This window comes from Geotrypetes seraphini, chromosome 3 (assembly GCF_902459505.1).
Source record: "Geotrypetes seraphini chromosome 3, aGeoSer1.1, whole genome shotgun sequence".
NCBI lineage: Eukaryota > Metazoa > Chordata > Amphibia > Gymnophiona > Dermophiidae > Geotrypetes > Geotrypetes seraphini.
In genome coordinates this window covers 190,727,027-190,753,350 of record NC_047086.1, presented here as the reverse complement: position 1 = coordinate 190,753,350, position 26,324 = coordinate 190,727,027, and the positions used below count along the sequence as shown (strand labels likewise).

General features: G+C 44.0%; 1 protein-coding gene across 2 annotated transcripts in view; it reads left to right on the top strand.

Annotated features, from left to right (window-relative positions):
• Nucleotides 1-24,181, top strand: part of LOC117356514 (gametocyte-specific factor 1-like) — an 81,133-nt gene extending 56,952 nt beyond the window's left edge. Inside the window, exons 7-10 of one of the 2 annotated variants that reach the window (XM_033935800.1) lie at nt 1,884-1,941; nt 19,172-19,260; nt 20,521-20,559; nt 23,158-24,181. In XM_033935800.1, coding sequence (XP_033791691.1) covers nt 1,884-1,941; nt 19,172-19,260; nt 20,521-20,540 — 167 coding nt within the window. In that variant the 3' untranslated portion in view covers nt 20,541-20,559; nt 23,158-24,181. Of the gene's footprint in view, nt 1-1,883; nt 1,942-19,168; nt 19,261-20,520; nt 20,560-23,157 lie in introns of both variants that reach the window. The other variant, XM_033935799.1, reaches the window with a different exon arrangement.
• Nucleotides 24,182-26,324: the final 2,143 nt, after the last annotated feature.

Genomic DNA, 26,324 nt, shown 5'->3' with positions numbered 1-26,324 from the left:
GAGATGTTGCACATGGGGAATGGAAGAAAGGAGCATAGAGAGAGAAGAGTGAGGTAGAGATGCATGGGGAATAGAAGGATGAGAGGGAGAAATGTTGGATATGGTGGTGGAGAGGGAACGGAGGGATAGACTGAAGGGGATGCAAGGAGGAGAAATGTTGGGCATAGTGATGGAGGGAGAGATGTGGCATGATGTTGGAGAGGAGTTGATAGAAGGAAAAATGGGGCTGGTGGGCAGTGGTGAAAAATGATCTGGGGATGAGAGAGGAAGAAAAGTTGGACTCATGGAGGGATAGAGAGATGTCAGTTTTGAGAATTTATATCTGCTGTCTATATTTTGCACTGTATTTGTCTATTTTTCTATAGTTACTGAGGTGACCTTGCATATTTTTGTTATCTGTCTTGACCTCTTTGAAAACCCCCAGAATATAAATGATGTAACATTTTCTTTGCATACAGTGTGCTTTGTATTTTTATAATTTTGTGGTTACCATTATGTATTAAGATATTGTGTGTGTAAATGAAAAATGGATGGAAGAAATTGCATTACAATTAATACTATTATTATGGGGGCGGAGCTTGGGTGGGGGTGATCGGTTGGTATTTATTAGGGTTAAGGGTGCTTGGCTTGAAAAGGTTGAGGAACACTTGACCAGATGGGACTATTGGTCTGACCCAGTAAGGTTATTCTTATGTTAAACTAAACCTTAAGTTTTTATATACCGCATCCTCTCCATAAAGATAGAGCTCGGCACGGTTGGAGACAGATGGCGCAAACCTTAAATGACCAAATAGTTGTCCTTAGGTCAAATGAGCCACAGTTATTACACTGAATGAATGAAAGCCATAGGGATTGGTTGAAGTAAGTATTAGCAGGTGTTCTACGATTGGTAATTTTTCTGGTTTCTTTTGTGATGGAACAAGGTTGTAATTGGACGGGGTAATTTTTCTGGTTTCTTTTGTGATGGAACAAGGTTGTAATTGGACGGGCTACCTGTATAGGAAAAGCAAATCTAGGGATGGGTGTAGGGATCTGAATTTCTAAACTGAGAGCCACTACCAATATCGAGGACCTAGAATATAGAATTAACTAGCCTGATTAAGTCAAACTTCTTAGCTTCTGTATTACTGGGAGGAAAAATAAGCCTTGTTTTTGTTGAATACCCAGTACCTACGGGGCAATTAAAGCAGATATAAAGACAGATAAGAGAAATACTAAATATTTTCCAGCCAAGCAATGAAAAGAACCCCGGTAGAATAAAATATGTGAACAAGTTTGAAAGCTCCTGTCAGTTTTCTCAGCACTTCAAAAAACTTTCTGGCAGGATAATCGGCCTATATAGATGTTAGTTGAGCACAGAAAAGTTGAGCACAGTTAACTCTTTATTATTTGTGTGGCAACCAATTGATGTATTTCTTCAATCCCCTTTAAAAGATGACTTATATTGTCTAACATACCAACTTTTCTTAAATATAAGTTTATTTTGATTTCAGTGATTTCCCTTTTTAGGTTGTGATTTGCCTTTTTATATTCCTATAGTTATATATTGTATATATAATTGTAAATTACTTCCTTTACTGTTTTAATTTTAATAAATAAAGTGAACAAAAAAAAAAACTTACTAATAATAAAATGGAAGATAAGCAACTGGCCAGTAATGCTGTCAGAGGGGATCACTCCTTTTGAAAGAAGTGCTATAATTATTTAAGAAAATGGTGAATTGTCTTTGAATCTCCAACTTTTTAGACAGAAGGACATGAAAAATTATATGGAGCCCCTGTATATTTATGTAAGCAGGGGATGCATTAATTGGATGTGATGTAACTTTTTTTTCATGTATGCATTAACACTTTTTCTGTAACAAACTTCTGTTTTCTCTGCAGAGCTGCAGGGGCAATCAGGCCCAACATTCATTTGGGGTACAGGAACTACTAGTAACAGGTAATGACTATTCCACTTAGAGCAGACTAATTTATGTGGTCTTAATAGCCAGCGGAGTTATAATACGTTTGTTTTATCTTATTTTTATTTTTGTATTTATATACCACTTACAGCCTAAGTTTACATTCAGGTACTCAAGCATTTTTTCCTATTTGTCCTGGTGGGCTCACACTATCTAATGTAGCTGGGGCAATGGAAGATTAAGTGACTTGCCCTGGGTCACAAGGAGCAGCATGGGATTTGAACCTACAACCTCGGGGTGTGTAGAATTTTTCAGAATTCCCCCATTATAAGGGCTGTCATGAAATACACCCACCACCACCATAGCAGTCTCCCATTTCTTTCTCAGCTTATATCTTTCCCCTTGTTAAGTCCCCAGTTTTCTCTACCTCCTTCCAGAATTCCTCCAATTTTTCTCCCTCTTCCAATCATTTTGTTCACCTGTTTTTGCCCTGTAGCAGCATTCTGCCTTCTAGAGTTGTGCTTTTCTTCCCCATCCTTCAGCTTTCACTACTTTCCTCCCATGACATATAGTATCTACATCTTTCCAAGTCCTCCTCCATCCCTTCCCTGCATGCATTGCACAGCTCCCTATTGGGCTGCTTCCTTTGAGCCATGCAGGCCTCCATGCACCTATGACACTTGAAGGACCTACTGGGGACTAAGTAGAGGAGGAAATTGGCAGCCTGATGTGCAGCTGGGGAACTCCTCTTGCTGTCCTGGAGCAGTAAGTAAGGGTGCTGGGAGGGAAGCAGCTGGAAAGTGAACATTTTTGTGCCACTCCACTGCAAAAACAAATTACAGAATTCTGCAAAGTCTGCAGAAATAGAGAAGTCTGTGCAATTTTTGCAGATGTCTCCCAGGAGTAATGTTCCTTTTTAAGCTAAATGTTGTTATAAAAGTGTTAAGATCTCATGTTAACATATACTAATAGGTGTAATGAATAAGTTTACTTAGAATGAGTAGCTGACTGTAAATATTTTGATTTATCATTAGAATGGGTATTTTAGTGCATATACAGTTTTATCCTGGTTATATCAGTTGATTTTAAACTAGTATTAACAGAATATTTATATCCTAGGAAATTGATACACATATGCATAATTTTCTGTATAATCCTTCAAAATCTGTTCCCTGCCTCCTCTGGGGCACTAGTTAGCCTGTGTAAAGGAGACTTGGTGGGCTCAGTACAAGAATTTAGGCATCTATGTCTGATCAGCCTGATATGTCCTGCTCATTCCAAAAAAAAAAAAAAAAGAGGAGTAGTACTTGGGAGTCTTGCGTGTATATTAAGGGAAAGCTGTCTTGAAACCTTAGTAGCAGGATAGTGAAGAAAAACATTGGGATACCTGAGAGGGGGGGGAATATTAGAAAGAGGAGACAACAGAGTAAGAGGGAAGTATGGGTGAGTATATAGGAGGGAGTTGCATATAATGTGAGTATGCACATGTTTTGTTTGTGTGTGTTTGTATAATAATAATAATAATAACTTTATTCTTGTATACCGCAATACCATGGAAGTTCAGTGCGGTTAACAATAGAAGAGACTGTACATTTACAGCGATGATACATATTACAGTGTTACATTTACAGAGATGTTACATAAATAGCAGTAATAAAAAGGCATATACTAAAGAAGAGACTGTACGTATACAGCGATGTTACATGTTAAAGCGGTGGTACATTTACAGTGATGTTAAATGTGAGGCAATGAAAAGGCAGGGCAATTAGATAAAACAGAGATTGAGAAAGAGAGGCCATAGTGGCATGGGAGGGGGGCGTAGTCAGAGGGAATGGAGGCATGTCAAGGTCAGGAGGGTGCAGGGAAGGAGGGAAGGCAGCGTTAGCGGAATTTGTCGAAGAGGTGGGTTTTTAGTGACTTCCTGAACAGGTGGTAGGGCGGGGAGTTGGAGATGAGGGCGGTAAGGCAATTGTTCCATTTGCCCGCTTGGAATGCTAGGGTTCTATCAGTGAATCTCTTGTAGAGGCAGCCTTTTAGGGAAGGAAAGATGAATAGGTGGGCGTTTCGTGTGCGAGAGGGGCCTGCTATTTCAAGGTGCTCAGACAAGTAGATTGGGGAAGATCCTGTTAGAGTTTTGAAACAGAGGCAGGCGAACTTAAAGATGATCCTTGCCTCTACTGGAAGCCAATGGAGTTTGGTGTAGTAGGGGCTAACATGGTCGTATTTTTTGAGATCATAGATGAGGCGGACGGCCGCATTTTGGACTGTTCTAAGACGTTTGATGGTATTTTTATAGGATCCCAGGTAAATAATGTTGCAGTAGTCTAATATGCTTAATACCAGAGATTGGACGAGAAGACGGAAGGCTTGGTGGTCGAAGTAGCGTTTGATGGTGCGCAGTTTCCAGAGGGTACAGAAACATTTTTTCACCTGGGCACTGGTATGGTCATCGAAGGTTAGGGTGCGGTCCAGGATGACTCCAAGGATTTTTATGGTGGGTAAGATAGGGTAATCTAGCCCATTCAATCTGAGGGAAGTGTTTGTTAATTTGTGGTTGGGACTCGCTAGGAAGATTTTGGTTTTTTCAGAGTTCAATTTTAATTTGAGTTTTGAGGTCCACAGTTCTAACTTGGTGAGGATAGATGCGATGAGTTTTTCCGTTTCTAGAGTGAGTGAGGTAATGGGAACAATGATGGTGATGTCATCTGCATATATGAACGATTTTAGGTTAGAGTTTGCTAGGCTTCGTGCCAGAGGGGTCAAGTAAATATTGAATAGGGAGGGGGATAGGGGAGAGCCTTGTGGGACTCCACAAGAGTTACACCAGTGGTGGGAGAAGGCTCCATTACTGTGGACCTGGTAGGTACGGTTGGTTAGGAAGCCTGTGAACCAATCTATTACCTGACCGGAGATGCCGATGGAGTCAAGGCAGTTGAGCATAATGTCGTGGTCGACCAGGTCGAAGGCACTACTCAGATCGAATTGAAGTATCAGGGCGCTTTTACCCAGTGAGAACAGGTGGAGGAGGTAATTTGTCAGGGCAGCTAGGACGGTTTCGGTGCTATGATTTGGGCGGAAACCGGACTGGGAGTCATGAAGAATATTGAACTTGTCAAGGTAATTCGTAAGGTTGTTGTTGACAAGACCTTCCATGAGTTTTTGGAAGAGTGGTATGTTGGCGATGGGTCTGTAGTTGGTGATGGAAGAGATTGGCTCCTTGGGTTGTTTAGGGATAGGGGAAATGAGGATGTGGCCAAGTTCGGACGGGAAGTGTCCAGTGGACAGGCATAGAGATACCCAATTGAAGAGTTCTGCTTTGAATGATGGGGGGGGCGCATTTCATGATGGTGGGAGGACAAGTGTCTAATAGGCAGTTGGAATTGGCGTATTTAGAATAAAGTTCGAGGAATAGATTCCAGTCAGGATTTACAAAGGAGGTCCAGGACATGTCGGCTATTGAACCTTCTGTATCTGCTGCGCGTAGGTTGAGTGGGGGATCGGGGCTGTGAGCTGAAAGAGACAGTTTTAGAGTGTGGATTTTGTTCGCAAAGTGGTCGGCTAGAGTGATTGCGGAGGGAGGGAGGTCGGAGGTGGGGCGTTTGTGAGAGTCTATGTCGAATAGGGAGTTAACTAGTCTAAAAAGTGCTTTGCTGTTTAGAGAAGGGGAGTTTATTAGTTGGGAGTAGTGTTTACTGCGCTTATCGATCTGTTTTTTGTATTCTTTGACTTTCAGTCGCCAGGTAAGTCTGTCTAAATCAGTCCCTGATTTACGCCAGATTCTTTCATGTTTCCGGACTTCTCGTTTTATGGTCAGGAGGTCCGCGTCAAACCAGCTGTTTGAGGGGCGAAGAGTTTTCGAGCGAAGTTTAAGAGGGACAGTGGTGTTAAGAACCTGGTCGCTAAATTTTTCCCAATTTAGGTGGAAGTTGGGGTCTACGTCGGAGTCGGAGATGAGAGTGTAGTGTGACCAGAAGTCTGCTGGATTAAGATGTTCTCTTGTCCAGATGAATTGCTTTGTATGGATGGGGTTAGGCTTTTTGTCAGGTTGTTTTTTGTGCCAGGCTAGTTCAAAATTGCACAGGAGGTGGTCAGACCAGGGGGTATTTGACCAGGTTTGGTCTAAGAGACTTATATTGGGAGTGGTGTTGGTATTGGAGAGAAAGGTGATGAGGTCGAGGTGGTGGCCTTTGTTATGGGTTGTGGTTTGGGGGGGATTGGAGAAGCCTAGTGTCGTGAGGAAGGAGAGAAGGTCTGCGACATTTGAGTTCTCTTTCTGTTCTAGGTGTAGGTTGATGTCTCCTGCTAAGAGATTGTAGGTACCTGCTGACGAGTTAGCAAGAAGGTGCTCGTAGAAATCATCTTTTGCTTGATTCCATTTATTAGGGGGTATATAGAATAGCGTGACGATTAGGTTATCTATACAGTCTGTTTTGGAAATTTTGCAGGTGAGGATTTCTAGGTCCTTGGTTGATTTAGAGTCTAGGACAGGGGTGTCAAAGTCCCTCCTCGAGGGCCGGAATCCAGTCGGGTTTTCAGGATTTCCCCAATGAATATGCATTGAAAGCAGTGCATGCAAATAGATCTCATGCAGATTCATTGGGGAAATCCTGAAAACCTGACTGGATTCCGGCCCTTGAGGACCGACTTTGACACCTGTGGTCTAGGACATGGAAGTGAAGGTGATTATGGAGAATGATAGCGAGGCCACCTCCTCTTTTTGAGTTTCTTGAGAGAGTGATAATTTTGTAGTGTGGAGGGAGAATGTCCCCTATGATGGGGTCCTGGTCGGAAATGAGCCATGTTTCGGTTAGGAGGACAATGTCTAAGCGAGTTTCTTCCAGCCAGTCTTTGATGAGCTGGGCCTTATTTCTAGCTGAGTGGATGTTCAAGTAGGCACAAGGAAGAATGGATTGTTGTGGGGGGCAGGAGGGTATCGTACGTTGCAGATATTTTAGAGATCGTTTTCTTTTAGGAGTTGGTCTAGGAGGGTGGCGGGTGGTATTGATCACAGGAATTGGGAAAGGACCTGCTTCTGTGCAATCGTGTATAAGTCGATGAGGGCGGAGGAATTTGTCAGGACCGGGGATTCTAGTCCAAGTGGTGTAGGTTGAAATAGGTTCAAATGCTAGAACATTTGTAATCCAGCCTCTTGTGCTAAGCAAATAGAGGAGGAGAAAGGCGGGAAGATTATGAGTGATGCTGGTCATGTTGGAAATGTTGGCCTGGTCAGGAGGGGGGAGAAAGATTCAGAGGGGGGGGCAATCTGAGAGGCTAGTGTGAAGGGGAGACCAAAACTGGGTTCGCAAGGGGGAGATTGAGGGGTGTTGGGGGGAAGAGGAGGGCTAGGGGAGAAGCTTAGAGAGGGGTAGCTAGGTAGAAGCAGCAGGCCTGGGAAGTGGAAGAAAGAAGAGAATAAAGGGTAAAGTGGGTAGGCTAAGGGCGGATACAAACACGGGGTATGTAAGCTAGAGTGCATAGGGGAGGCTTATGAATGAATACAAATTCAGGGCATGTAATCTGGAGAGATTGTGGGAAAGGTAAGTCTATGAGCAGAGGGAAATATAGACTAAATTCAGAAGGAAATGTTGAGGTCCTGGCTTTGGTTTTGAAGTAGCAAAACTCATCCCCTGCTGGTTCGGGGGAAGGGCGGAGCGTAGTTCTGTGAACCAAAGTTCAAAAAGAGGTTAGAAGCATTTAAGATGAGATGGACTATGAACAGATCTGTACTAAGTGAGAACGATGTGTAGGTATAAGAGACTATGAACAGGTCATAAGATGGAATTAAAGGTAAAAATATGTAACAGGTATGAAATAGGAGTCGTGGGTAGATACAAAGATTAAATATGTGAACTTGAGAGAAGATGATCAGATCAGGGAGGCCGCAAGTGAGAGTCAAGGAATATAGTACGTGGCCCTCAGGAGTTAGTGACACTGAGTTAGGTGTCGGTCTTTGGCGGCTGAGCCCTTGAGAGGGCTGGAAAGGCAGGCCAGATGCCGAAGTGGCTGCTGGGGGCGGGGCAAACCGCCGAACGCGTTGCTCCTCCGGTGCAGTGAAGGGGGACGACTCGATCTCCCTTCCCCTTCACTGTGCTGGAACAGGGAAAAAGGCCCGGTCTGCAAAGCCCTTAAGAGGGCTGGAAAAGCAGGCCAGGTGCCTAAGTGGCTGCTGGGGGCGGGGCAAACCGCCGAACGCGTTGCTCCTCCGGTGCAGTGAAGGGGGACGACTTAGATGTTCCTGCCTGATGAATGCTGTTTCCTTATTTAGAATTTCTCCCTCTAGATCTCTTTCACAGCAGCACAGCTATCTTATTCATCCCTAAGATCAAGGGCATTGTTCATGAACATCGAGCGGGAGTAAAATGTTGGAATAAAAATGATATTTAGTGTAAAATACAGTATGGCGGTGGAAGAAGGAATGAAGCGCTTTTCTCGCAGTCTCTGCCTCGGGCACTAACACGTGACTCGGGGCCAAGCCGACTCGCATGCAGCGCAAAGAAGGAGGGGAAGGGGGAAGCCCAGCGGAGCCCAACTCCAGTCACCGGCGCCCAGACCGGCGCCCGCAGCACGCGCGGCCGGATGAGCAGGTGCAGCGGCTCTTAGCGGCGTGTGTGTATGTATATACATTAACGGGTGCTAGAATAGATGTTTCTTTATCGCTCTCTCCTTGCCCGCTGTCTGTATCCTTCTGTCTGCCCCCAGCACACACCTCCCCCCCAAAGCAGCCCCCTTTCCCTCTCCTAACTGTCTCTCCATGGCCCCCTTTCCGTCTCCCTATCTCTCCATGGCTCCTTCTGTCTTCCTCCCCCCCCCCCCCCAGAGCAAAGCTGTCTGTCCCCAGCACACCTCCCCACAAAGCAGCCCCCTTTCCCTCTCCCTATCCATGGCCCCTTCTGTCTCCCCCCCAGCATACCCCTCTCCCCCTGGCTCCCGGTATTGATCCCCTTCGTACCCTCCCTCCATCCCGGCGTCTTCTGGCCTGCTCCTCTTCAAAGCAGCCTGCGATCGTGGTGGCTGGCTTTAGTGAACCTAGCAGGCCGCTCTCCAACTCGGTAGCACGTTCCCTCTGACGCGATCCCATGCGTCAGAGGGAGCGTGCTACTGAGGTTGGAGTGCGGCCTGCGAGGTTCTTTAACCTGCCGAGAACGCGGGCAGGGAGAGAGCACAGTCGCATGCCTTCAGCCACCACACGCGCATCCGAAGTGTTGGCCATTGGGCTCGTTCCAGAGGCAGGATGCTCTACATTTTCATTAATGCACCAAAGGTGCACAGCATGTAAGAGCTAAGAAGCACAAACATTCTTCCCTTTCTAGGCATGCCACTGCATCCTTCTGTTATGGTTAATTAGTACTAGGCTATTTTTCTATGTGAACAGTTATCTATAGCTATGTTTCCCCAGATGTCTGGCTTAATTTATCTTAGTTAGTGTTGTGAAACTGTTCCCAGATCCCATAAATTGCTCTTCACATACAATGCTTCCTAAATATGACAAAGGAGGGGAAAAAACAAACCCAGATGTTAATTTTGGAATAATTACATTAGTTTATTATGAGAATTACTTCAGACAATTACAAAGAAAAAGAACTTAGTATAGCTGGTTAATAATATAACTGGAGGTAAATTGATAAGTCTGATCATAGTTCACACCTTTCTAAGTCAGCTAGCTCTTGCTCTTATGTTCCCCTAACAAAAAAAAAATACACTAGTTCTTCAATGGTTATAAATGTAACTAAAGAAAAGTGAAAGAAAATATATTATCCGTGTCTTTTTCTATATAGCAACATGCTTCCAGAGAAAGGGAACAAAATCAAGCCCCCTTTAATCACCTCTGAATATTCTTTTAAATGTGACCACATTGAAAGTCCCAAAGTTTCATGCATACATATCCTAGGGCACAAATCATCATTGCATAGTCCTTTTGAGAAGGGAGACGGAATATATAATACCAACCATTCTTCAATGGCTGTTCAGTGCTTTACCTCCCTTCTTCAGCATCCGGTTGGTTGATGCATTTACATGCCACACACTCCTTTCCCAGATCCTCTTTCAGGCCTGGGTCATGATGTACCCCATATCTAGGCATTTTGAATAACACTTTCACATACACAATGCAATATAGAGGAACAAAGCTACGGAACTAACCCAAACGGGAGGAAAAAGCCTCCAGAAGAAAACCCTCCCGCCGCCACAAAAGTGACTTAAGGTGTTCAGGCAAAACACCTCATAGGCATAAGAAAGACCTCCCCTGGAAAAATAAAAAGCTGTGTGCTGTGCAATGAAAATTCAATGTGGTCAAAATGAAAAACTCGGACTTATCTCAAATAACAATTGGTACACCATTTTGGTTTTTTGTAGATTCAATTTAAAGGAATCGATTTTCTTCTGAATATCAACCAGTTATTTATCAAAGACCTCAGTACTTAAACTACTTTTAGTCTTCCCTAGTTTGGTGTCAACTCAAATTGGATTGTTTCTGTAGTAACTCTAGTTTTCTCAATAAGGACCATTAAGTCTAAAGAACATTTGTTCAAAATACCTGCCCTCTGTGACAAGAATGCTTGATCCCCCATATCTAGGCATGTCCTGTCACTGATAATTCTGTCTTCAGAGCTCAGATGACTGAGGGTCTGAGTAGGGTGCAGATGTGACTCTCCATATCAATCTCTTAGAACCACAAGCAATAGGCAATACTCAAGATATTCCAACTCCTCCAGCAAGTACAGTAAAACCTTGGTTTGCGAGCATTATTCATTCCAGAAGCATGCTTGTAATCCAAAGCATTAGTATATCAAAAGCGACATTTCCCCATAGGAAATAATGGAAACTCAGATGATTCGTTCTACAACCCAAAAACTTTAATACAAAATACTATACATACTTGTTTTGTAAAACCTTGCTCATTTAGAACAGTCACTACACTCCTGCAGCGTCAAAAGAACCATCGGCTCAGTTGTGGTGATTTGACGTGTGTATATGGTATGTACTTGTATTGCAAGACTTTGCTTGTTTAGAACAGTCACTACTCTTGCAGTGTCGGAGAGAAAAATCATCGGCTAGGTTGTGATGTGTGTATACGGTATGTACTTGTATTGTAAGACATTGCTTGTATATCAAGTTAAAATGTAATAATGTTTTGCTTGTCTTGCAAAACACTTGCAATCCAAGATTTTACTGTAGTCCTTGTTCATATGGACAATCAAGTTTTATCTTTTTGTATGGGTAATTTGGATTTGGGTAACTGCTCGTGACATACTTCTCAGGGCAGTTTCTCTAGCAGGTAAACAGAATGTTTTAGCTGACAAATTGAGCAGACTTCTTCAACGCCATGAATAGTCTCTCAGCAGAACCATCTTGCAATTGATTTTCTCTACATGGTGGACACTAGATATACTGTAGACCTGTTGCCTTTTTCCACAACAAGAAACTTTCTGCATTTCTACTCTAGACTCCATGCTCCCCCATTGTCTGGCACTGGATGCCCTCCTCATTTCATTGGGAGTACAATTTTCTCTACACATTCCTCCAATTCCTCTCATTGGGAAAAACTTCACCCAGATCGAGACATCATGATCCTCATAGTGCCTTGTTGGCCATGTCAACCTTGTTTCCCACTCCTCCTAGAGTTTTCAACCAAGAAACTGTGCAAGTTGCAACCGTTACTAACCCTAATCATTCGGAACAAAGGCGCTCTCCTACGTTCCAGCCCAAGATCGTTGGCACTCAAAGCATGGTTTCTTTTCACTGAGCAAGTAAATGCTTTATCCCTTTCTGCTGCAGTCTGCTTTTCATTGAAACATCTAGAAAACCTTCTACACAGCACTCTTACCACTTCAAATGGATGAGATTTTCTGGAACCTATCACATGTCCATTTCTGTTCATCCTAGACAATCTTCTTCACCTCTCTGGTCTAAAACCCAATTAAGTTCAAGTACATCTCAGTGCTATCAGTGCATTTCATTCACTTGGACAAGAAACCTATCTGTTCATACCTTGGTCATAAGATCTCATGAAAGCTGTACCACACCAAACCATCTATCGCGCCTTCACCTGTTGCCTGGGATTTTAGCATAGTACTGTCTACTCTTAAGCCACTTACAATGTGCTCTCTCAAAAACATCTCACTTGGAAAATTGTTCTCATAGCCCTCATGTCTGCATGTCATGTGAATGACCTTCAAACATTTGTATCTAATCCTCCCTATATCAGATTTTACCATGAAAAAGTAGTGTTCTGAACTCATCCAACATTTCTACCCGAAGTTATCTCGGAATTCCACCTGAATTTATCCAAAATTCCTACCTGAAATCATCTCAGAATTCCACCTCAACCAGTCCATGTACTGCCTGTTTCTTTCAAAGACCACATTCACATCCTGGAGTGGCAGCTCGTCACACTTTGAACTGCAAATGTGCTCTGACATACTACCTGGCCACAATCCAGTTGGGTTTTCAGGATTTCCCCAATGAATATGCATTGAAAGCAGTGCATGCACATAGATCTCATGCATATTCATTGGGGAAATCCTGAAAACCCAACTGGATTGCAGCCCTCAAGGAAGGACTTTGAGACCCCTGCTATAGTGGATCCTCACAGCTCTTTGTGGCTTTTGATCCTAACAGACTTGGAGTTCCTGTTACCAAAAGAACCATCTTCACTTGGCTGGTGGACTGTATTTATGCTACAGGGCCATGTAACAGCCTACAGTATACGAGCTATGGCCACCTCAATAGCTTATTTCCACTTTTCATCCGAGGACATCTGCAAAGCAGCTACTTGGGCCTTGATCCATATCTTTACTTATCCCAGGACAAGCAGGCAGGTATTCTCACTAGTGGGTGATGTCATCCGACAGAGCCCCGATACGGACATCTTGCAAGCATGTCTTGCTTGAAGAAACTCAGAAGTTTCGAGATGCCCGCACCGCGCATGCGCCAGTGCCTTCCCGCCCGATGTACCGGGCGCATCTCCTCAGTTCTTTTCTTTCCGCGGAGCTGAGAAGTTCTCTTCAATTCTGCGCTGACTGAAATTTCAGTATTTTGCCTTCTCTCCCCGCGTTTTATTGTTTTACTTACTTTCTTTGACTTTTATTTCTATTTAAAAAAAAAAAAAAAAAAAGTTACAATTATTTCGTCCGGCGGTTCGGCCGGGCCGGCCTCGTGGCTGCGACCTAGCTCCTTCGACCTAGCAACGTCACTTTTCCGGCCTATGTCCCGGCCTATCACCGGTTTTAAAAAGTGCAGCAAGTGCCAGCGTGCGATTTCGTTGACGGACCCACACCGGCGCTGTCTTCAGTGTCTTGGTCCAGAACACGTTCCGAAATCGTGCCGGCCTTGTTCCACGCTCACAGCGCGCTCTTTTAAACGGCGCTGCTTACTTTGGGAGTCCATGTTTAAGATGGAGTCTTCTAAGGAGCCATCTGCTTCGACTTCGACAGATGTTTCACCGGTCTGTTCGAAGCCTGCATCTGCGACTCATGCATCGAGCATCGTGAAGCCAGCATCGTTCACACCGGCTTCTGCATCGAGTTCAGCATCGGTTCCTGCTCCCGTCTCCTCGGTTCAGGTACCGCCTTCCACTGTTCCTCCCGTGGTCATAAAAGTGCCCAAAGCTACCAAGCAGAAGCACTCGACCACGAAGGAACGCGATGACCGTGCAGGAGGACCCCCTTTCGGTGCGGATCCCTCCATATCGGCATCGCTTAAATCCCTGCTCGAAGCTCAATTTGTTGAGCTCATGCGGACGATGGGACCGAGGCTTATCGCTAATATTCAGAGCGATACTACGGTCCCGGTCCCGGAGAGCGGTCCGCCCCCTCCTCCTCCTCCTCGTCGTTCGATTTCCCTGCTCGACGAGGGGGAGCGGCGGAGGGCGGCGGAACCCACTAGGCGGGCTTCCCTTTCTGACATGCCGCCTTTAGAGCCCATTACACCTCCACGTCACCAGGGTACTACATCGGCCCCTGATAATCGGAGTCCTGGGCATACTGCATCGCAGGAGGAGTTCTTTCGCACTCCATACCAGACTTGGGTGGCACTGCGTGAGTCGGCATCGTTGCCTCCCATGCGCTCCACTGCATCGAGTCCAATCCATTCTTTCGAGGCTTCAAGGGATCGATCGATGCATCGAAGATCACGTTCCCCATCCCGGCATCGGGAGGGGCATCGATCTCGACATTCTTCTAGACACTCCTCGCGTCATTCGGAGGTGTCTCCACAGAAGAAAATGCAGCGTATGGGATACTCATCCTCAGATTTATCCCAGCCAGAGGGACCGGAGTATGAAGAACCATCTACCTCATACTCTCCATGCCGCTCTCAGCTCTCCCTGGAACCGGAGGCTTCCACGTCTTCTAGTCCGTCTCGCCGGCCGGCCTTGGCGGACCAACTTTCCTTTTCATCCTTTCTCAGACAGATGGCGGATGACTTGGATGTGACCTTAGATACTGGGTCGAAGTACTCTAAGGAGTATCTGGACACCATGCATTTACCTCATCCTCCGGCGGAGACACTTCGGCTTCCCCTGCATAAGTTACTTGACCAGACTCTCATGCGGTGTTTGGAGACACCGTATTCCATACCTGCGGTACCTAGCAAGTTGGATGCTCGATACCGCATCGTGCACCACAAGGGGTTTGAGGGAGCTCAACTCTCTCATCAGTCCCTCCTAGTCGAGTCTTCCCTTAAACGTTCGCACCCCTCCCAAGTCTACGCTTCCGTGCCTCCTGGCAGGGAGGGGAGAACGATGGATAAGTTTGGTAGACGTATCTATCAAAATTCAATGATGGCGACTCGAGTGCTCAATTACAATTTTTTCTTCTCGTCCTATTTGGATTTTTTCTTGCCGGTACTCCGCAAGTTCACACCTTTCATCGATGCTGAGGCTCGGTTTGAGTTTGAGGAGGTGGTGGCGACCCTGTCCCAGTTGCGCCTTCAATTGATGCAATCCTCCTATGATGCTTTCGAGCTCTCGGCTCGTGCTGCGGCCTGCTCGGTCGCCATGCGTCGACTGGCTTGGCTTCGCACCATTGATATGGATCCGAATCTCCAAGACAGACTTGCAAATGTGCCTTGTGCGGGAGCGGATCTGTTCGATGAGTCTGTCGAGACTGTTACTAAAAAACTGTCAGACCACGAAAAATCTTTCCAGTCTATCATGAGGCCTAAGCCTAAACCACAACAGTCTCGTCCTTCTAGACCGCCTATAATCTACCAAAGGCGTTATCAACCAAGGCAGGCCCCTCCTGCGAGACAGCCTGCAAAGCGACAGCCGCCCCAGAAGACTCAGCAAAAGCCTCAAATGCCGGCTGCTCCCAAGGCTACTCAGCCTTTTTGACTCTCCTCCAGGGAGCATAACCGATCTCGTTCTGCCTACCCCATATTTTCCCATAGGGGGTCGTCTCCATCATTTTTGTCATCGATGGGAGGCGATCACCACGGACCTCTGGGTCCTCTCCATCGTAAGAGAGGGATACTCTCTTCATTTCCAACGGGTCCCCCCGGACCATCCTCCAAGAGAGTATCCTTCCAACTCCACACAGACCGCTCTTCTTCTCCAGGAAGCTCAGGCTTTGCTCCGGCTTCGGGCCGTCGAGCCGGTACCGGTGGATCAACAAAACCAGGGGTTTTACTCCCGGTACTTTCTGGTCCCGAAGAAGACGGGCGATCTGCGTCCCATTTTGGACCTTCGGGTCCTCAACAAGTTTTTGGTCAGGGAACGGTTCCGCATGCTGACCCTTGCCTCTCTTTATCCCCTCATCGAGCAGAACGATTGGTTATGCTCTCTGGACCTCAAGGAGGCCTACACTCACATCCCGATTCATCCGGCCTCCCGCAAGTTCCTCAGATTCCGGGTGGGACATCTGCATCTGCAGTATCGAGTGCTTCCCTTCGGCCTATCTTCGTCGCCCAGAGTCTTCACGAAGTGTCTGGTAGTGGTGGCCGCTGCACTCCGGAACATGGGTCTCCAGGTGTTCCCATACCTCGACGACTGGCTCATCAAGGCCCCGTCCGCTCCCAAGGTCATTTCGGCGACCTTGACTACCATTTGTTTTCTGTAGAGCTTGGGCTTCGAGATCAACTTTCCAAAGTCCCATCTTCAGCCCACCCAGTCTCTCCCCTTCATAGGGGCTGTCCTGGATACCATTCAACTTCGAGCATTCCTTCCTCCTCCACGCTTACATGCTCTCCTTCTACTCTGCCAGTCAGTGTCTTCTCGCCAATCCATCTCAGCGAGACACATGATGGTCCTTTTAGGCCACATGGCATCTACAGTTCATGTGACGCCTTTTGCCAGACTACATCTCAGGATCCCTCAATGGACTCTGGCATCTCAGTGGACTCAGGTGTCCGACCCGTTATCTCGTCACATTGTGGTCACTCCTGCTCTACGGCAGTCTCTTCTCTGGTGGATGACCTCTTCGAATCTATCCAGAGGTTTGCTGTTTCATTCTCCTCCCCATCAGAAAGTTCTAACGACCGATTCATCGAACTATGCATGGGGGGCCCATCTGGATGGTCTTCGCACTCAGGGGTTCTGGACCAGTGCGGAACGACTCCATCAAATCAATCTTCTGGAGCTCAGGGCCATCTTCAATGCTCTCCAAGCTTTTCAACATCTGCTTCACGACATGGTGGTCCTTATTCGCACAGACAATCAGGTCGCCATGTATTATGTCAACAAACAAGGGGGCACGGGCTCGGCCCCTCTTTGTCAGGAAGCTCTTCGGGTCTGGGATTGGGCGGTTCGCCACAACACCTTCCTCAGAGCAGTCTACATTCAGGGGAAGGACAACATCTTGGCAGACAAATTGAGTCGTCTACTTCAGCCTCACGAATGGACGCTCCACTCCGACCCCCTTCATCAGATCTTTGCTCAGTGGGGGACACCTCAGATCGACCTCTTTGCAGCCCCCCACAACTTCAAGCTGCCTCAATTTTGCTCCAGGATCTACACTCCTCATCGCCTAGAGGCAGATGCTTTTCTGCTGGATTGGAGCAAACGTTTCCTATATGCGTTTCCTCCTTTTCCTCTCATTCAAAAGACTCTAGTCAAATTGAGATTAGACCATGCCACCATGATTCTGATTGCTCCTCGGTGGCCCAGACAACCTTGGTTCTCCCTTCTACTTCAACTCAGCAGCAGGGAGCCAGTACTTCTTCCAGTGTTTCCTTCACTACTCACTCAACATCAAGGTTCACTACTTCATCCCAATCTGCAGTCCCTCCACCTGACAGCTTGGTTCCTTTCAACATAACTCCTCACCAGTTCTCTCAAGCAGTGAGGGAGGTCTTGGAGGCTTCCAGGAAGCCTGCTACTCGACAATGCTATTCCCAAAAATGGACTAGATTCTCTTCCTGGTGTATTTCCAATGCCACGGAACCTCAGCGAGCTTCCCTATCTTCTGTATTGGATTATCTTCTACACCTGTCCCAGTCTGGCCTCAAGTCTACCTCTATACGAGTCCACCTGAGTGCTATTGCGGCTTTCCATCAGCCTCTACAAGGGAAACCTTTGTCTGCTCATCCTGTGGTTTCCAAATTTATGAAAGGGCTTTTTCATGTCAACCCTCCTCTCAAACCTCCTCCTGTGGTTTGGGATCTCAATGTTGTCCTGTCTCATCTTATGAAGCCTCCGTTTGAACCTCTCAACACGGCTCCACTCAAGTATCTCACCTGGAAGGTGGTTTTTCTAGTGGCCCTCACGTCAGCTCGTCGAGTCAGTGAGCTTCAGGCCCTAGTGGCGGATCCACCGTTCACCATATTCCATCATGACAAGGTGGTTCTCCGTACTCATCCAAAATTCTTACCTAAAGTGGTCTCTGAATTTCACATCAACCAATCCATCGTGCTTCCGGTGTTCTTTCCAAAGCCTCATTCTCATCCTGGGGAATCTGCTTTGCACACTCTGGACTGTAAACGTGCTCTAGCTTTCTACTTGGATCGCACAAAGCCACACAGAACTGCTCCTCAACTTTTCGTCTCCTTTGATCCAAACAAGTTGGGACGACCGGTATCGAAGCGCACCATCTCCAACTGGATGGCGGCTTGTATCTCTTCCTGCTATGCCCAGGCTGGATTATCCCTTCCCTGTAAGGTCACAGCCCATAAGGTCAGAGCAATGGCAGCCTCTGTAGCCTTCCTCAGATCGACACCGATTGAGGAGATTTGTAAGGCTGCCACTTGGTCCTCGGTTCATACATTCACCTCTCATTATTGTCTGGATACTTTCTCCAGACGGGATGGACAGTTTGGCCAAACAGTGTTACAAAATTTGTTCTCTTAAGTTGCCAACTCTCCCACCATCCCATTGGGGTTAGCTTGGAGGTCACCCACTAGTGAGAATACCTGCCTGCTTGTCCTGGGATAAAGCAATGTTACTTACCGTAACAGTTGTTATCCAGGGACAGCAGGCAGCTATTCTCACGTCCCACCCACCTCCCCTGGGTTGGCTTCTCAGGCTAGCTACCTGAACTGAGGAGACGCGCCCGGTACATCGGGCGGGAAGGCACTGGCGCATGCGCGGTGCGGGCATCTCGAAACTTCTGAGTTTCTTCAAGCAAGACATGCTTGCAAGATGTCCGTATCGGGGCTCTGTCGGATGACATCACCCACTAGTGAGAATAGCTGCCTGCTGTCCCTGGATAACAACTGTTACGGTAAGTAACATTGCTTTCTCACTACTCTGGAACAAAACTCCAGAAGAGATGGTGGATTTAGTTAAGCAGTTCTGCAAAATCTTTTTACTTTCCATCCAACCCTTTTGGGTTTGCAGGGCCCATGACTATCTCCATTATCCTTCTCCAGAGTCATGATCGTGGCAGCTTGAGTTGCACGTGAGAATATATGCCATCTTGCCCTTGGAAAAAGCAAAGATACTTAACCTGTAGCAGGTGTTCTCCGAGGACCGCAAGACCCTGCCCCCCAACCTTCCTTAGTTGGCTGCTTATCTTTATTATTGAACTGCTGCTGGTCCTGTGAGTCGTAGCCGGGTGGGTGGGTGGGCATCTGCGTGTGTACAGTTTGGTACTGACTAAAAATTTTAAGTGACAGTGCACTTGGCAGTGTCAGTACAAGGTTCTGAGGATGAGGTCACCCCCACATGTGAAGAATGACTTCTATTCTTGGAAAATACCTGCAACAGTTAAGTATCTTTGCTATCTTGGATGTAATATTTATGGGTGATTCTGTGTATGGAGAACAGATTTACTCTTAATTTTGCATATAGTGTATGTTTTAGATTAATGAACTTTGACGTTCGTTCTCTTTCAGCAGAGAGCTGAGTAAGATGGAGCCAAAGTCTAGTCTTGGCTTCAACATAAGAGCACCCAAGACCTTGCCATATGTACTATCGTGGAAATCCAGTAAGTATAAGTAAAGAAATCATAATGGATCACTAGCTAAAAAAAATTGTCAAAAATAGCATACCTAGATATCTCGTGTGTCTTTCACATTCGGGTATTCCTTCTATCTATTTATTTGGTTTTATATCCTGTCCTCCCAGAAGAGCTCAGAATGGGTTACAAGTTTACTTACATAATAGTGTATTTGTATAAAGTGATGGCAAACACAGTATCGTAAAGATAGCATGGTAGAACATTGTCTGACAAAAATGGCAAAACATAATTAACAAAGCATGGTAAAACATAATATGACAAAACATAGCATGGCAGACATGGTAATACACCAACAGTATCCAGGAGCAAGGAATCATTAAGCACATCAATGGCTACACTATAATTCTTTACAGGCTAGGTTGAAACTCAACTCAAATTACTCTTTTCAGAAAATTTTCTTTTTTGGAAACGTTTAAGCTCATATACCAAACCATATCTATTACTCAAACAGGTAGGCATATCATAATGCATTTGTTAGTCAGATCATGTTATTTCAGATCCCCATCCTGGTATCACAGCTCTAATCACATATGCCTCCTGCTATTTCTAAATATACAAGTACATTTACACCTATCCCACACATACAAATGTTTCTAATCTAATGCTTGACTTTATATACCGAGTCATCATTCAAGGAAAGCTCGACTCGGTTTACAATAGTTAAGTTATCGAATAAAAAAATCAGAAAAGAATAAGACTAAGTTTGGTAAAGTTAATTTTCAAAGTGTTTAGCAAATAAAGTAGCTTTTAAGGATTTGCGAAAAGGTTGAAGTGAGCCGGAACTCCTTAAAGAATTAGAAGGTCATTCCACAGTTGAGAGAACTTAAAAATCAGAGAATGACTGAAAAACTTAACTCCCTTAATCCCTTTTTGGGAAGGAAGAGATAATTTGAATTGTTGATCACCTCTTGCAAAAGAAAATCTATAAACATTCCAGGATAGAGGAAGGAGAGGAGTAAAAATGCCATGTTTCTATCTTTTCTCACTCTCAATGATGATAGACGACAAAACAGTTGCCAATGATCTTTTCAATTGACGATGCTTGTGGTATTTTCAAAGGCCACATTTATCTTAAATGGATCAAACCAAATCCAGCATTAGACTAAAATTTAGTATCTTTTTTTGGTGGGGAGGGTACTTTAGTTAGAGCTTGAAATGAAATCCATATACTTCATAATATCTGACTTCCTTTTAAGGTATTGATTTTTGAAATCTTTTGTGCCCTAGATACAACCAGCCAAAACTGAGGTACTTCAGAACCATTGTGTAAGTTTTGACACTTCTGTGTTCTCTTTCATTAAAGTTTTATAATATGATACATGCTTTATTTAGAAGTGATGGATTTATGTGACTGATTCAGTTATCCAGTTCAGTGTATATCGGAGGCTTTTGGGGCTGTACAATGACAATTCTCACAATAGATTTTTTTTGTGTGTTTGTGTTTTGAATGCTTAGTTGCTGTTAATGAGATGCAGTGTTTTTAAATGAAAAGTGTGTATGAAATACAGAAGAATGCATACACATGGGAATCAGTAACTCAGGGTCAAATACCAAGTAAAGGAAATAATGCTCTAAGAAACAGGTAGAACAGGAAGCATGAACACTTGAGTAGATAACTAAATGAGCAGCTGAAAGATGTTACAGCAATTTAAAGGTTAAGTAAATGACAAGAGTATGATATATTGTTAAAGCTGAATTTGGATAAGAGGATCCATAAAAATACATTGTGGTTGCTATCACAGGTGTCAAAGTCGGTTCTCAAGGGCCGCAATCTAGTCAGGTCGGGTTTTCAGTAATTCCCCAATGAATATGCATGAGATCTATTAGCATACAATGAAAGCAGTGCATGCAAAAAGATTCCATGCATATTCATTGGGGAAATCCTGAAAACCCGACTGGATTGCAGCCCTCAAGGAGGGGACTTTGACACCCCTGCTCTATATGAAGCTCTAGACATGGCAATAGATGCATTACCAATGAAGGATAGTTTAGCCCCTCAAATGTTGATTCTCATGGGCAAATGGTGTGCCCCATTTACTGAATTCTAAATGGGAAGGGCCAAAGTAGCCATGGAGTTCCTAAAGTTGTATGGGTTGCTAACAGCGCAGAAATCTGACTCCTATTATCAGGCAGAAGATCCAGATTCTTAGATTCAATATTCTGATATCATCTCCCTTTTTACTTAAAGTAGTATTTTATCCTTGTCGATCAGAAGATTCATAATTTCATTGCATAAAAATCTCAGGCTCAGTTCATCCTTTAGAAATTTGTGCCACTTCTTGACAAATAACATAAGAATAGTCTTTACTAGGTCCATCGAGCCCAGTAGCCCATCCCAGTGGCCAATACAGGTAACTAGTACCTGGCAAAAACCCCAAAGAGTAGCAACATTCCATGCTTCCGATCCAGGGCAAGCAGTGGCTTTCTCCATGTCTTTCTCAATAACAGACTATGGACAATTTCCTGGAGGAAAAGTCCAAACCCTTCTTAAAACCAGCTATGCTATTGGCTCTTACCACAACCTCTGGCATTGTGTTCCAGAACTTAACTATTCTCTGAGTGAAAAAATATTTCCTCCTATTAGTTTTAAAAAGTATTTCCCTGTAACTTCGAGTGTCCACCTAGTTTTTGTAATTTTTGACGTGAAAAATCAATCTACTTGTCCATTCTGTTATTTACTTTATCCATCTTACTATTCATAAGGTTCATCTTTCCTCATCTCAGTTAAGTTTAAATTAATGTTCCTTAGTTCTTCCATTACCTCTATTACATCTAATGCATCCTTTAGCAGAGGAATCCCACTAGGAGTCTGTGGATCTTCTTTTAATCTTTCCTGTAGATTTTGCAGGAGTTTGTTTTTTTTTTTTTTTTGGTTGTTGTTGGTTTTTTTTTTGTTTGTTTTTTTTGCATCTTCTGCTTGTTTGATGTCATTTTAGAGGATTTTATACTCAAATAGAAGAAAACTTGTTACTTTAAAGTCTAATAAATGATGCTCGGAGGAGGGAGCTCAACTGCTAGCCAGCCATTCACCATGCCTCCAAGTTCCAGAATCAGGACCATGAAGTTCTATGCGGTTTACAATGATTAAAAATGCTACAAATTAAGTAGAACTAGCAAAGTTAAAAGCTAGTGACTAACAGCTCTAGAGATTAGTTATTGTGGAATAAGATTGTACAAATCAGCTACCTAAGTACTTCAGGAACAGAGATGTTTTTAGGTGTTTCCTAAATTCCCTAAATGTAATCATGAAAAAAGCAAAACAGTTGAAAGATTTAAAAGAACAGATCTCATTGTTATAAGGATTATTGATGATTCTTGTTTAAGAATTTGGTGCCAGGTGAAACATATACCAAAATTGCCTTTTTTTTGATAGGTGGTGGTGCTGTAATTTTCATATGCATCAGTTGCCTTTAAAGTCTATGAAAGTGCAGTTGAGCCTCCCATCACTCCAGGAGGGTGGATTGATCATTAGAGAAATAGGGCAATACCTGAGGACCCACAGCAGTAGGGGATCCACTCTCCCCTTGCCTCTTAGGGCTCCTTATATCAAGCCGCGCTAGCGGTATAACGCGCATTAAACAGCCGGCCATGCTAGCCGCTACCACCTCTTCTTGAGAGGCAGTAGTTTTTAGGCCAGCATGGGGGTTAACGCATGATGAAAATTAACGCGCGCTAGCCCCACTAGCGCGGCTTGATAAAAGGAGCCCTTAGTTTAATCACTTTTTATAGGTGGTTAGGAGCCCATAACACTTCTCAAGGGCCCAGATCATTATCAGTCTGTCCCCTACCTCACTCTGTTTAAAAGTTGGCTCTTCTAAAATGTCTGTCAGAACTTACGAGCTTGTTTTCATTTCTTCTTTGCAGATACTCAGAGAAGTGAAGGGTCTTCAATAAGAAAATATTATTTTCATGCTTGCCACTTTTGTTTGGGGAAAACAACCCTTAGCTATGGACCTCCATTTACTTTACATGAACACTTTGGATTTTTTTTTTTAAATTTTGTCCATTTAGTAATCTGGAAAAGAGGAACAGTTTCTTAAAAAAAAAAAAAGTTAAAAATAGAATTGTTAGTTTTGAAAGGTATTGTGGACTCAATCGTAATGGCAGTTTTATCAGGTTCTGATTTACTGTTCGTTAGTTATCTTTGAATGTTACTGAGCCAAGGTTGGGCACATTCCAGTTCTGTACATGGATCACTACATAGCTCTGGCTCACCCAGGATCATCAGGAAGTCACCAGTATTTTAAGGAAAATATGGCCCTACTGCCCTGAAGTCTTGTCCTAAAGAACAGAGATCCAAATCCAGACCTGAAGGGTTTCAAACCAGTTTTCCCTTCTCAGGATTTGCACAGGTAGATTTGTAACCATCTCTGAGAAAACATGACCAGAGTCACCAGAAACAGCCTCACTGAAAGTACTTAAAAATACTTTTGAGTTAATTAGAGAAGGTTAGAAAATCATAAATTAGATGATAAGCTCATCCAGAGCCCAACTCAATTTTGATTTGGCCAACTTTCACATCATGGATCCATTCTCAACATTTTGTTTGCACTACTTAGTCATTCATGTTTTCCCAGAGATGTTAACACATTTGAATAATTTGTCTCCATTATATGCAAATATATACATATTCATTAGTAATATGCTGGAAACTAGACTAGATTTAGTTTCTTGGGTTTGTAGAGCTGCAAGAGAAAAAAATATCCTGCACACACTTAGCTTTCATATTTTATTTAAAAACCTAATTTCTTTAAACTGTTTTAGTAATGACTATCTACTTTGAATAGAAACAGAGCTGATGAGTGCAAAATGCAGTCGTGTATTTTCTGATCTAATTTGCTTGTTATGGTTTTAAGGTAATTTTGAATAAAGTTGTTTTAAAATTGGTTATGCATGTGAGCAGTGATCGTATGTTTCAGTATTTGCTGTTTTATGAGATTTCTATTTCCTTATATCAAAGCTGTTTGTTTAATGCATTTTTCATGTTTTCATTAGTTTTGCATGATTTCTGCTTACATGATGCCAGGGTGGATTTGATTTTAAATCATGATTTACATCACTAGTCAGAAAAATTTGATTTAAATCATTTACATCTCTACTGTAAAGAAGCATGTTATCTCTGCAGACAAAAATTCTTCTAGATAGAAAAATTGCCTGTGACATTAATGGAATTTATTTACCAAAAAAATTTAAACATTGTATGAATATAGTGTCTCCTTACTCATGACTGTCAGCTTTGCTTTGGACACCAGTTACTGCCCTGTTTTCTCCTAACATTGACCTGTGTTGATGCTCTATTCATGTACATAAGAATTGCTGCGGCTAGGTCAGACCAATGGTCCATCATGCCCAGTAGTCCGCTCATGCGGTGGCCCTCTGGTCAAAGACCAGCGCCCTAACCGAGACTAGCCCTACCAGCACCCGTTCTTGTTAAGCAGGAACTTGTCTAACTTTGTCTTGAATCCCTTCAGGGTGTTTTCCCCTACTCCAGAAGAGTGTTCAAGCTTTCTACCACTCTCTGGGTGAAGAAGAACTTCCTTACTTTTGTACAGAATAATGTGATGAGTAATACATTAGAGAATGACACGGGGAAAAAATTTGTCCCCGCCCCACATATTTTAATGAGTCCCATAATTCCAAACTTTTAGTTAGCCTTTCTATGCATACGGTGTTTATTTTTTAAAGAGGCTTTATTTCCAGTTGTATTTTTTTTAAAAAATTATCAACTTATACAAATGGAATTATAGTTTTTGTTTCTCACCAAAATCTATTGGGTAACTTTTCACAATGTCTATGTCCAGCTGCTGCGCATGCAGCTCTTGAGCACTGTCGGCTGTCATTGGGCAAGTGACAGGTGCGTGGAAGGTGGTGGTGGGGGGAAGTGGTGGCAGGTAGCTTGTGCATTTACTCCGTAATCTTCTTTTTAACAAGCAGCCGGAATGAGCCTTGAAGTTGTGCGTGGCTGCTGGAAAGGCCTCCTCTGACGCAATTTCTTGTTACCGGTTGCATCAGAGGAGGACTTGCCAGCAGCTGCACGCGCCTTTAAGGCTCGCCTTCTCTTTGTTAAAGAGAAAATTAAAGTAAGCCAGGGAAGTAAGGAGGGAGCTGCTGGACCACGATTGGGATGAAGGAAAGAGGGAGGAGCTGCTGGACCGGGCGCTCTTCAGCAATCCTCAGTTAACTGCGGGGCCAAGGCCATTCACTGCTCCACGGGGCAGTGAATGGCCTTCTCCTGTACTTGCAGTGACTTTTTTTTTTTTCCTTCAAATTCTGTCCCTGTTTCAGCAGGTTACTGTGTCATCAATAATAAAACCCTTAGTGTGCCTCCACATGCGCAGTACAATATAACTGCCCAGCAGGGAAGCGTCTCGGTGCACGATAATATCAATGTTGGTGTCGGGGAAGCAGGCTTAAATTGGCGGTGGTGGCAAGAGGGGCAAGCAGAGAGACGGACAGAAAGCTAGGGGGCAGGCAGAGAGAAAGGGGGGGTAGGGAGAAAGACAAAGACAGACAAGCAGGGGGCAGGGAGAGAGAAAGACGCCTTAGTGCCCCATTGTGCTAAAAGTCTACACATATATTCTAGCACCTGTTAATGTAATGGGCTAAAAACTAGTTCTCTAAAATATGCTTTTGAGACTCTTGACAAAGGCATAGATATTGAAACACTGTTGCCGTTGAGTCTTTGAGTCTCCGCAGTGCTACAAACAAAGTGCATCTTGAATTTTACACCCATGGCTGAATTATTGACATCTTCTCCTCTGTTGTGCTATAAAGTCTCCTGCTATATAATTAAAAACTAATCCTTATTTCATGTTGTGGCATGAAGTACCCTAAAATGTGTTCCCCCAACTAATATAATGTTTACAGTTCTTTGGGGGAGGGTTTGAGTGAGTAAATCTCTATTTTGAGAACTAAAGAGTAGGTTATATGATGACTAACAATGATAATGCTAGTACTGAATTCTCCACATCATTTGAGGGGTAAAAATACTATCTACATAATTTATGCTGTCTTGTGTTGAAAATTGAAAG